This window comes from Bidens hawaiensis, unplaced genomic scaffold (assembly GCF_021521415.1).
Source record: "Bidens hawaiensis isolate Kalapana, Puna unplaced genomic scaffold, B.hawaiensis_p1.1 tig00008762_1, whole genome shotgun sequence".
NCBI lineage: Eukaryota > Viridiplantae > Streptophyta > Magnoliopsida > Asterales > Asteraceae > Bidens > Bidens hawaiensis.
Window position 1 is genome coordinate 14,171 of NW_027491632.1, and position 13,029 is coordinate 27,199.

Here is a 13,029-nt window from a genome sequence, read left to right on the forward strand (position 1 = left end):
TAGAGATCACCTTACTAACAACACCAATCAAATTTATAGGCCTGTATTCATTTAAAGAGGTCGGGTCCTTAGTTTTAGGAATAATGGTGATAAAAGATGAGCCACACCCACTGCTAATCTTGCCAAATTCATAAAAATGGGACATGATCTCTATGAAATCTTTTTCGAAAAGATCCCAAAAATGCTTTAAAAATCTAAAATTGAACCCGTCCGGCCCTGGAGCCCAATCACTTCCACACCCAAAAACAGCCTCTTTAATCTCTTCAGTCGAAAACAGAGAAATTAAGAAATTTGCCTCTGACGGATTAAGTTTTTTAACTCCATGGCAGGAAAGACTCGGACAAGATTGAAATTCTTCTTTAAACTTATTTCTGATAAACCGGAACACTTCTTTCTTAATTTTTTTTGGTTTCTCACACCAGCTTCCATCTATAACCAGCCCTTGAATCGCGTTGGAAGACTTTCTACTATTAATGACTCCGTGAAAATAAGCCGTGTTTCCATCTCCCGCAGAGGCCCATCTAACTCTAGCTTTCTGAGTTAAATCCATACTCTTTCTATATTCTATCTCTTTAATACCTTTAAAACATTCCATTCTAACCCAAATCTCTTCCTCGCTTAAATCCCTTTGCTACGCTAAATTGTCAAAACTTCCCATCTCCTCCCTAAAAACCGAAAGCTCTTCCTCTTCTTTGTATTTCACTTCCTCCCACCACATCCGAATCTTGTCTCTAACACTTTTGAGTTTAAGACTTAACTTTAAATCAGGCAAACCACCCGCTTGAAACTGAAAACACGCCTTTTTAACCACCTCATCTATACTTTTCCTTTCCAACCATGAGTTGAAAAACCGGAAAGGCTTAGGTCCAAAATTAGAAAACTTAGAAGATAAAACAATAGGTCGATGATCCGAAAGAAACTTTGGTAAAACTTTAAAACACGCTTCAGGCCACCGGTTAAAGAATTCGTGGCACACAAGAACACGGTCTAACTTGCTGCATTTATTTCCAACCGAGAAAGTAAATTTACCACCCTTCATGTAGAATTCAGATAAATTAGCATTGAAAATAAACGAGTTGAAATCTCTGGCAATGACAGGATTGAAGAACGTGTTGTGCCTTTCTTCTGGGTTTTTGACCGAGTTGAAATCTCCAAGCAATATCCAAATTCCCTCGTTACCCTCCTTAACATTCAAGATTTGGTCCCAAAGATCTCTCTTTTCGACCGCTCCTTGAGAAGCGTAAACATTCATAATACAAAACTCCTGGTCCACCCCTTTTATAACTCCTTTAGTTAGAATAAAATGCCTATCTGTCACCACAGTGGACATAGAAAACACTTCTTGTCCCACATGCTCACCAGACCCCAGATCTGCTAACCGACCCAACCCATTCCAGCCCCAAATTAGCATTACCCCAAATCTTCGACATTCTACCATAATTGCACACTTCCAACATAGATTCCTGAATGGCTATGAAAGAAGCTCCTTCTTCCTTTTTAATTTTGTTTAACCACCTGGCTTTAGCATCTGACCCCAAACCTTTGATGTTAATTGAGAGAAAATTCATTGGGGAACATCTTCAACTCCTTCACCCACAATACATTCCTGGACCATCTTCGAGTGCTCGCTTAAATCCGCCCCCACTGCACTTCCAACCTCTATCGTTGCCTCCACTTCATTCTCAACTTGAATTTCTTTATCCGATCTCACCAAGTTTTCATTTACGAGAACGTCGTCTGAACTACGTCCCTCCCCCCCCCCCCCCCCGTATCACTTATCGATACCACATGTTTCAAATTATTAAGAGACCCCTCCTGCCCGTCACCATTCTGCAAACTAAATTGGTTTAATCCCAGCAGGCCATCTAGCCCAAAGGGGTCTTCATTTCTGTTTTTCACTTTCTTGGCCTAACTCTTTCGTCCTCTGGATTATTAAAAACATGGGCATTATCCACATGTCCACTTGAGACCTTTTTGACAGATTTGAAACTAAAAACACTCACATGGTCCCCTTTCTGCCTTATACCATGCATCAGAATCCCACCATTGTATGTCTCCCGAAGCTTCCCCTAAAGTCAAGCATCTCTTCATCTTCCTCCAACCCCTCCTTAGCCACCGGTGTCCCAAGAGGGGCATCCACCTTCTCTATTGCCTTCTGGGCAGGAAAGGAATTAGATTGCTCCAACACAATCAGGGACCCAATCACCAAGATCATCCATCACCCCAACTGTTAGGTATCAAATAGTAGAGGGACTAAAGTGTAAATAACTAATAGTTTACGGTTATATCCGTAATATGTTTGAATACATATACGGGATCCGTTGAATAGACGAGTATCGATGAATTGAGTTTACTTCTTCTTCTCTTTGTCGATCTTCGCTTGATTACCGATTGTATCGTAACAATGGTATCAGAGAATTCTTTCCTCTGACTTGTGGGTTAGCAGCGGCAGTGATAACACGAATCACTATTCAAGAATTAGGGTAACAAAAACAACCAAGATTCAAGACAGCAATCAACAATTTCTTGAATTAGGGCAGCAATCAAAATTGATTTTCACAACATCAGCAACAATTAAGCCAGGGAATTACCAATTGAAAAGATTATGGCAATTAGGCAACAAGGTACGGTTAAAAACTATTGTGAGGAATTCGAATTTTTGTTCAATCATGTCAACCTTCTGAAGAATTTAACGAATATTATGCTATATACCTCTTTATGAATGGTCTTGAACAAAAAATTAGAGATTTTTCTATGACATGGCATCAATATAGTTTTCACACATTGAAAGATGCTATTTCTTTGGCTTTGAAATTTGATGCAAATGAGTTGAAAGATTCGTTTTCTCCTTACGATCCAAATTCTTCTTTATATGATGCATTTAAGGTATCTGATGTTAATGATTTACTGGAAAAGGGAACAATAATTGATACTGATGTTTTAAAAGAAAATGGAAATAATAAAACTGCATCCAAGGTGTTTGATGAAATGCCTCGTATGTTTGGAACCGGGAACGGTTCTTTAAATCAAGATTTGAGTTTCCGGGTGTTTAATGAAATGTTAGAAAATAGTGGTAAGGATATAAAAGAAGCTTTGGGAGTTGAGATTCATGAAACAATTGATGATGGGGTAATAGAAATCCAAAATGAATTAAAGATTCATTAGTTGTAAAGAATGATGCTATTAGTGAATCAGACAGAGAAGTTGAAGAAAACATAAAAGAAATTATTGGGAATGTTATAAGTGATGATTCAAGAAAGTGTTTGAAAGACAATTGGAAAAATCAATTAATCATGAACAAGTTGATGTAGTTTAAGGAAACTTTTGCATTTCTTAAGTAATGATTTTTTCAAGCTTCTGACAAAGGTACATAGGTGGCATAAATGGAAATCCAAGCCAAGATGGTCTAACATTCTGAAATTAAGCCAAGATGGCCTCCATTTCTATCTCTTCATCTATCAACTCATCTTCCCCATCTTTCTCAACTTCTCTACTAACTACCTCCGGACCGAAAACCCTACCACTACGAGTGGAGATGGATTTCAATTGAGCAGCCGGATTAGTTTGAGGAATACCCGAAAACTGACCTGGTGGCCTTTCTTCTAAACGACGAGCAATGTCACCAACAGTCCTTTGAATATCGAGAATAGAAGATTGCTGGTTTTTGAAGAGTAAGTCATGCTCGGCGAACTTTTTCTGTGTTGCTTGATCTCTCTCCAAGATTAGCTTCATCATCTCTTCCAAACGCCCGATTCCACCGTTCGAATCCTGCACATTATTTTGAACATTAGTATTATTAGTATTATTATCATTAAAATACTGACCTTGTCCTGAAGCATAAGAATTTTGAAATCCGGGTGGTGCGCCTGACGGACGCCAGTTGGAATTATTCTGATTCGGGTTTTTGTAGGTGTTCCAATTCTGATTATTGTTGCTGTAATTGTTGGGAAACCTATTCTGACCAGCGACAAAATCGACCTATTGATTCATCACCGGGCACTCCAACGTACCATGTCCACCTCTACAAAACTCACACCTGTCCACCTTGGCCTTCAGCTCCTTAACCTCTCGAGTTAGTGATTCCAAAGCAGCAGCCACACTTGTATCCAGATTAACCTGGTGTACACCTCAAGCGGATGAGGATGTACTGCTAACGGGAGTGGAATTCCCGCGATGTGGCACTTTGGCAAGGTTCGATTGAGCGAAGCTCTCAAACATCTCGTTGCATTCGGCGATATTATTCCTAGCCAGTAGACTTCCTCCCGCGGTCGTGTCGAACCGAACTTGGGTTTCGTAGTTCAACCCATTGTAAAACTTCTCCACGAGAGCCCATGGTGTGAGACCATTCTGTGAGCATCGAGACAACAAGCTCTGAAAACGCTCCCAAGCATGACAATATTGTTCATCCGGCTCCATGTGAAACGAGTGAATTTGATCGCGAAGAATAGCCGCTTTAGCCGGTGGGAAGTATCTCTTGATAAATTCCGAACGTAGTGCTTCCCACGTAGTGAACTGCCGGACGGCTGAGTGTCAAGCCAAGTGGCTGCTTTACCTGCAAGTGAAAACGGAAATAAATGTAAGAAAATAGCATCTTCGGTAGCACCTTGTAAATTAAAAGTTTTAAGAACGCGGTAAAGTCGGTTAATGTGAGCCGATGCATCCTCGTCATCACGCCCAGTAAATTGATTGGTTTGAACGATGTTGTTCATGAAGTATGACGGGATCTGCCACGAGTTAGGATTTTCGATCGCGGAACGACAATGCATGATTGGTTTCCGGTTAAGCCATCGAAGGCTTGAGCAGCAATTGTCCTATTGTCGGCCATTTGAACTTGTGGTTGGACTCTAGGACTTTCTGGTGGTGAACTGTGCGGTGACGAATTTGGTGTAGATGCGGGTTCTGACGGTTGGTTTTCTACTGACGAACTAGCCTCGGTCTTCAACGGAGAAGATCCAAGATTATCCAGTGGTGGTCCTTGCGAACGAAGATGTGGCATAAACCTGAAAACGCAAAAGACCAACTAAGTAGACTCGAACACTTAAAAAAAACTAAAATAAACTAAAACTTAAATTAGACTCCTACAACTCAAACACAAATAAAACAAATAGCACGGATGTAGCAGATAAGTCCAATCAAAACTAATAACGCAATCGCCAAGAGTCCCCGGCAACGGCGCCAAAAACTTGATGTGCTAAAAACAGTCAATAAATATTAACTAAATTAAACAAGTAATAAAAACTAGACCTAAGACTATCGGCAAGTGAACCGGTCAATTGTACTAAGCTAAGTAAGTCCTGAATATCGAACCCACAGGACTCTATAAATTACGTTAATTAACTAATTAGACTCGACTTACGACACGACTATTTATTATAAATATTTTAAGGGGGATTTTAAACTAATATTAAACTAAGAAAGTAAATAAACAAGTAAACGAGAAACAAGCAATCAAACACAAGATTGAAACCAATAAGAGAAGGAATCTACCTAGGTAAGAATCTCATGCATCAACAATCATCAAGCAATGGACAAATAACATGATTATGGAAACTGATTTCTAAACGTATTCATCTAACAAACCCTAAGGACCTTTGACTGAATCAAATGAAATCCCAAAGAACAATTATTAGATTATTAAGCAATCAGTATTATTGATTTCCGCAAAGTCATCAGTTATGGTTAATTAATAGTATCTAAAGCAAGCAATCTTACGAAACACTAAACTCTAGATAACTTGATAAGCTAACATGACATCATGAACATGGATCAACACAATAAGCAAGAATATTGTCACTAACTATCCTAGCATGCAATTGACCAACACACATGAACAATTCCTCACCTTACAGCTATTGGAATTTAGCAAAGCATTTAAAACCCTAACCAACAATTAACAAGCTTCTATGATCTAATAGGCCTATTCAACTATAATAATCAAAACACCAAGTAATGATTAAACATAAACCCTAAATAACACAATCAAAAGATAAAAGATCTATGTGAAGCAATAGTTAATAATCAATCAAGATAATAAATACTTACACGCATCATGAAAACAAAACCAAGTCTTTACTACTAAATCAACGAAACCATAATCAAAGCATAAGTCCAAAGCAAGAATCAAGTCTTAAACATGTTCATCAAACCTAGGTAGACATGAAGTCTAGCCTAGAATCATTATTAAAAACAATCCTAAACAAGTATTAAAAACAAAGAGGAAAGACATGACAAATAATGAACAAGGAACGAAAGTTAGAGCGATAAAACCCTTTGCGATTGATCCTTGAACACCCAGATGAAAGAACTCTTGATCCTCCTTGGTTCCTAGCATCAAACCACCTTCAAACCCTTAATAATTCTCTCAAAATCGGCTGGTGGCTTAAGGTTGTGTCAGGTTTAAGTTAAAGGTGTTTAAATAGCGAAAACAAGGCCCGACAATAAGCAAAAACGAAATAATTTTAGACCAGTTGTGCCTAGGTGCCGCGCCTAGGGCTTTTGGCCTTTCCCCTTGGCGCGGCACGTTGTGCTCTTTTATGGGGTCCGGTCAGACCGGCCCGGTCTGACCGGTTCTCTGCTCTGGTTCTTCCTGACGCGTTCCGGATCTCCGTTTCGGCTCGTTTTAGCTCGTTTTTCGCCATTTTTAATCACGATCAAATCTCGGAACCTACGAAACATAAAAACGTTAGTAGTATACAAATCTCGACTAAAAACGAACAAAAACTAATAAAATATTAATTAAAATATACACGGGAAATATAAATATTAAGCATTATATCAGGAATGTTATAAGTGATGATTCAAGAAAGTGTTTGAAAGACAATTGGAAAAATTAATTAATCATGAACTTGATGTAGTTTATGAGCAAAGGAAACTTTTGCATTTCTTAAGTAATGATTTTTTCAAGTTTCTGACAAAGGTACATAGGTGGCATAAATGGAAATCCAAGCCAAGATGGTCTAACATTCTGAAATTAAGTCTGTTAGTTCATAATTAGATTGCTTGTGAAGATATGAAGTTGGGTTGAGAATTTAATTATAGCAATTTGGCAAAATCTGCGGTAGCTAGATTTTTGGCATTCAAGTATAAAAACGAAACTGTCAATAGATGGTTAGTTAAATGGAAGTTGAAAAGTCGTATCGATTGTAATAACAAAAATCTGTCGGTTGGACTTTATAATGGAATTTTATATGGTGTGTTTGGCAAAGGAGGATTATATGAGTTTTGGGATATGGGCTTGAGTTTGTATATTGGAAATGGCCATACAAAGTTATCTAATGGTGTTCCTTCTGGAGAAATTATGGGTGCGTTAAAGTCAACAACCACTTATTTGATGTTCTGTTTACTCATGAGACTGGTAGTGTTTTTTTCCATGCTGAAGAACCGGTCATGTATTTTGCAAGTAAAAAAGTTGCACTGAACCAAAGAATCCTTGTTGTTGGGACTAGAAAAGTTATCATAGAGTGGAATCGAATTAGTGAATCACTATCTTATATTCGATATGCATCATTACATGATTGGGAATATTCAATGGATGATACTGGTGCAATTAGTTCTATTGATTTGCCACCAGCTACTTTTGTTTTTGCAGCTAAGTGCAAGTTAATAGAACCTACATTGTGGAATATATTTGATTGTAGTTATGCTTCTTTGCTTCTGTTTTCATCATCCAATGATGATTATAAAGCTGCAACTTTTAAGAACAAAGATGCATATGATATTCAAGAGAATAATGATTGGAAATATGTTGATTACAAATATAACCCCAAGCAAATTTCAAGCTCAAGGGGTTATCTTTAAAGGTGACACTCAAGAAACAAATAACTGTCTTAGACATGAGCTTTTTAATGAAAATGCTAAGGTGCCTTCTACATTGGAGGATACTGTGTTTAAGATCTCTTTGGTTACAACAAAAGAACATTTATTCCATATGGAGGTGGAACAACTTGGGAGGATGAAGAAGGCACGTGGTCACATGAAGAAATCTCATCCACATGATGCTGCAAAAGATTTTTCAATGTTTGGATTTGATAGTTTTGATTAGATTTTTTTTCCTGTATGTTGATTTTTGAGGACAAAAATGTTTTGAGGGGGGGGTAATGCTAGGTATCAAATAGTAGAGGGACTGAATTGTAAATAACTAATAGTTTAGGGTTATATCCGTAATATATTTGTATACATATACGGGGATCTGTTGAATAGAAGAGTATCGATGAATTGAGTTTACTTCTTCTTCTCTTAGTTTCTTCTTCTCTTTATCGATCTTCGCTTGATTACCGATTGTATCGTAACACCAACGCTATAAGTTTTGTTTCTCCAATTCAGTTTAACTTCTTCATTGATGATGTTCCGGTATCTGACGAGGATACCAATACAATCTACTGACAAGTCCCCATTATTCCAACTAATTTGAGACTGATGAACCACCTTACCAAACTTTTCTCCGACAGAGTTAAATACGGAATCCGCCGTAAGGTGTAACGGAACCCCTTTGATTTTGAGCCAAGCGATTCTCTCGAAAGACAAAGATTGACCTTGCCAAGACTCCAAAGAGGAAAACCATTTAACCCAGATCTGTCGGTTCGAATAAAACTTCATAGCATCCTCTAGCCCATCGAAAGCAATAAGAACATGGAGCCCCCCAACATAATGTATATTCAAACCACCAAAACTGTTCCCTTTGAGGGTAGAATGTAGAGATCTTAGAGCCTTAAAATCCACGGTTACCCCAACTAGTGCTCTCCAACCAACGTTTTGAAACCCGGCCCGGCCGGTCGAACCGGGACCCGGGACTTATACCGGTCCGGGTCGACGTGTCCAACCCGTTTTCTAATAGACCGGCCGGTCGAACCGGGACCCGGGACTTATACCGGTCCCCCGAGAATGTTCACAGCCAATTTATGTCTTCGATCCAATTTTAACCCTTTCCATTCTTCTCTCTAGTTCTCTACTATCGTTAACATTGACAAAAGAAAGCAACTCCCCCCTTTGTCCTTCTTTCTAGCAAGATTTACTAGTAACAAACAGTTGGGGCATAAAGGAAGTCAGAAGTGACTAAAGAGATTTTGATTCATAAAAATATCGAAAATGTTAGATCATGACCTAGTAATTTAATAGGTATGATTCAAAAACAATTATCAAGTTTGAATCTTGATCTTAGCTCTTTATGGATTTTAGCGTCACTAATACTATGTTGGTAAGAATAATATATGTTAGATACAAGTTAGAAGGTGTGTTCAAGACTATTGTAATTCCCGCATCAGGAAATCCAATATACCCCTTTGGTTGAGGTTTAATGTTACTTTGTGGTGCGGGCCGATGGAGTTTTTTGTAATTATATTTTCCTTTTATAAGTGTGAAATCTAGTATTAAAGCCGAACATATATGTAAATTTGTAACTGTGTCAAAAGCATAATTTGAAAGAGTTTTGATTCCGATGTCCGAAGCAATAATCCCCAGTTCGACTCCTAACCCTACTACTACATCCGCAAATGTAATCTTATTATCATATCTTTCTTTTTATTTCGATTTCCAATTGTGTGCTGTTGATGTTTACTGTGTTGTGAGATTTACATGTATATATGTTTTTAGCTTAGATCTTTACAATTATAATGTGTAAAGGCGCCTATGATTGTTTTACGACTTTACCTTACCAATCTCTAACTAATAAGAAAGACTCTCTTTACCAAACTAGCTACCTGTTAATACCTCATATGTGAAATGATATTATTATTATTATTATTATTATTATTATTGTTCAAATGTAAACCTAACTACTTTGAATACTTCAGGCTATGACTGAGACTGCAAACAGCGAATTAGTTAAAACACCAAACAAGCTTCAAGAGAAATGTGACCTCTGTAATATTACTTGCAATAATAAACAGGACTTGTACTTTGTGCAATGTTGTTTGTAACAGCTCCACTGTGTTTGATGCTCATCTTCGTGGTCAGAAGCATGCTGCTGCCATGGCTGTGAAACAAGTAGAAACTTCAACTGGTGAAAAATCTTGAATTCTTGTTCTCGTTTGGTGATTTTAAGTTAAATCATGATGCGTATTGCAGAAAAAAAATTGATATGGTTTTTAACCTTTATGAATTTGAGACAAATTATCTCACATTGTAATAGATGAGTATTACAACAAAATGGGTCAAACCCCTTGACCTTCAAACCATGAGAATTTGTCTACCAAAGTCAAAAGCCATGGAAAGTAAGGTCCGATATTGAGACACACAACAAGAATGAGCACTGATACTCGAAAAAGACACAAGCCTACGAAAGTGCTAGATGTGATGTGGCAAATATTATTAAAAAGGGTTTTCGATTGAAGGTATTCGTTTTTTTTTTGTCTAGCAAGAAGGCACGAACAAATCAATTACGCACGCCCGACAAGACTTTGAAAGGTTTTTTTAGAAATGGTGTTCATCATATGGGGTCCAAGCCAAATTGTTTCCAAAATGGGGGTTCCTGCCATTTGTATTGGCGGCGACAAGTCACAATTTTTAGGTGTCATAGTGATCAACAAATGCCAAGTACGAGGTTTGTTATTGGCACTTATCGCCATATGAGTTGGCGAGAAGCTGACTCATCTTGCCACATCATCCGTGCGCATGCTCCTTGCTGACTCGCTCTTCTTGCCATTTCGTTTAGCTAGAGGGTTAAAACTTGAACTCAATGTTTTCACCAATTGAAATGGTGGTAAGTGTGACAACTTTTCTATAATATGCAGCTTTAAACTTGTCATCTGCCTTAAATTTGTCGATCACGTAAATATATTATTACTGCCCGGTACATGTATCAAATTTTATTATTTTATCATCCATTAAAATTTTAAATTTGACAGTGGTACATTATTGTATGATGATGAGGTATCAGATACAATTGTTCTGGTCATGTAATATTGGATTGTTGCGAATTTTAAATTTTGAGACAAAATAATAATCTTTGATGCATGAATTTCTTCACCTGATGACAAATTTAATTTTGGCAGATGGCAAGTTTACAATTACATATTAAAGAAAAGTTGTCCCCATTTAAATTGGCGAAAATATTTATGCTATTTCATGAATTCTTCAATAGCCTAGTGTGTGCATTCAAGTCTTAAACCTTCTCAGCCAAAATGAAATGGAAAGAGCGAGTCATCAAGGAGCATGTGCGCGGGTGATGTGGCAAGATAAGTCATCTCGTTGCCACTCGCCAACTCAAACGACGACAACTAACCTTGTACTGACAACATTTCCCAGTCCAAATAGCGAGAACCTCATTGTGAAAACAATCTGGCTCGGACCCCCTTGTGATTAAGAAATGGTGGACAACACCATATTTAGTTGAGAACTTTAGGTGATCTAACACATCTTCCTTTTATTAAGGTGGACTGAATAAGCTACTTAGGAAACTTAAATAGCATACTTATCATGATTATATGCGTGAAATTGTTCCAACATAACGATATGGGTATAATCGTATAACACACTTGTAAAAACAACTTTTTAAATGAAACTTCAAGACGGGTCCAATGATATTTTAATTGTAACTTAGAAAAATATAACAGGACAAAATTTATCTATAATCAATCTTTTCATGTGGTGTATGTATGTGATTAAAATTAAATGTGTTACCAATTCCTCAGCTAACCAACTTACAAGTTTGAAATTTCTTATCTTACCAACGCAAGTATCGTATAATCATATGTTTTTTTCTTAACTGTGAAGGATTTATTATAAATTGAGGACTAGCAAGATGCTAGATCGAAAGTATAGAACATAACACGAATGCCTGAATTTGGAAAGCACTATCACACATTCACACCAAAGCTTCCAATCTAAGTTCTGCAATTTCACATGGTTTTTGATCCAGTAATAAAAATGTAATGTAGTCGCTTTAATCTTTTCTACAACTTTTGTGTGGTGGGTGTTGGTGAATAACTTGTCATTACGCGTCTTCCAAATGCACCATAAAGTCCCCACTATACCATTATAAGGGAGGTTCCCCCAAAAAGACAAAATTGAATATAGATATGAAAACATCGATCCCCAAATTGTGTGTAATCATATATTAATTTCTTAATCATATACAATGATTGAAATAATCTTTTGGTTGGAATAGATGACAAATTTAAAGATAAGATACAATCACAAATTTTGCTTTTCGGTTGCTTGGTTCGATTGTTATAACCAACTCCGTGAGCTTTATAAATCTTTGCCGTTCAAAAATAAAAGTTTGGTACTCTCATCTCAAAACCTTCTTTCTCGTTATTATAGATCTGATGTTATTTTCATGTTTTTTTGTTATCTTGTACTGAATCATTCCTGGTTGGTTAATCAAACAAGTTACATGTTTAATAATTATTATGGATTTCTAAGAATTTTAACATTAACAATAAGGTGAATCAATCAGTTTGACCGCCCTTCAACTTTACATTTTTATCTCAACTCGATCTTCTTCTAATATAAATCTATAAAAAGCTACAAACGATCTATAAAGTTGTGCCAAAAGTATGTCATCATGCTAATTAATCGTGATGGACATTCTCCGATGAGCCAACACCACAGGACGAGTATAAAGATGATGCAAGTCTCGGGCATCTTGATCAATGATCATCTCTCTTTCTCATCAAAGAAATACCTAGCTTTTGCTTCAGCATGACGTTCGTTCTCTATAACTTGTTTCGGATGATCAAACGTGTTTTGAAAAGCGTGGGGCGGTCCAAAGAGATGAGACCACAGCCAATAAAAAAGGCTCACATCACGTACGTGAGGCATATGTTTTTTATAAAATTCTTTTAACACTAGTTATATATCATAGTTTCTACACTTAATTACCATAGTTTAATTATGTCAAAAGTAGTAAAAAACAAAGTGGGTGTTGACAATCGGTAAGATAACTACAACCAAATATCATGTGCAGCACTGTGTAATGTTACTATTCAGAAGTCCCAGGCAGCATAACTAGAACCCAGCCCAGTATTTCATAAACCAGCTGGTCCTAGCCAAAGATATCATCATCACAAGTAGTAAAACCTAAAGAACAAA

At 37.2% G+C, this 13,029-nt stretch overlaps 1 protein-coding gene across 1 annotated transcript; it reads right to left on the minus strand.

The window, feature by feature from the left end:
• Window positions 1–631: 631 nt before the first annotated feature.
• Window positions 632–1,438, minus strand: LOC143529882 (uncharacterized). The gene has a single exon (XM_077025566.1). It carries the CDS (start codon window positions 1,436–1,438, stop codon window positions 632–634), a length of 807 nt encoding a protein of 268 aa, XP_076881681.1.
• Window positions 1,439–13,029: the final 11,591 nt, after the last annotated feature.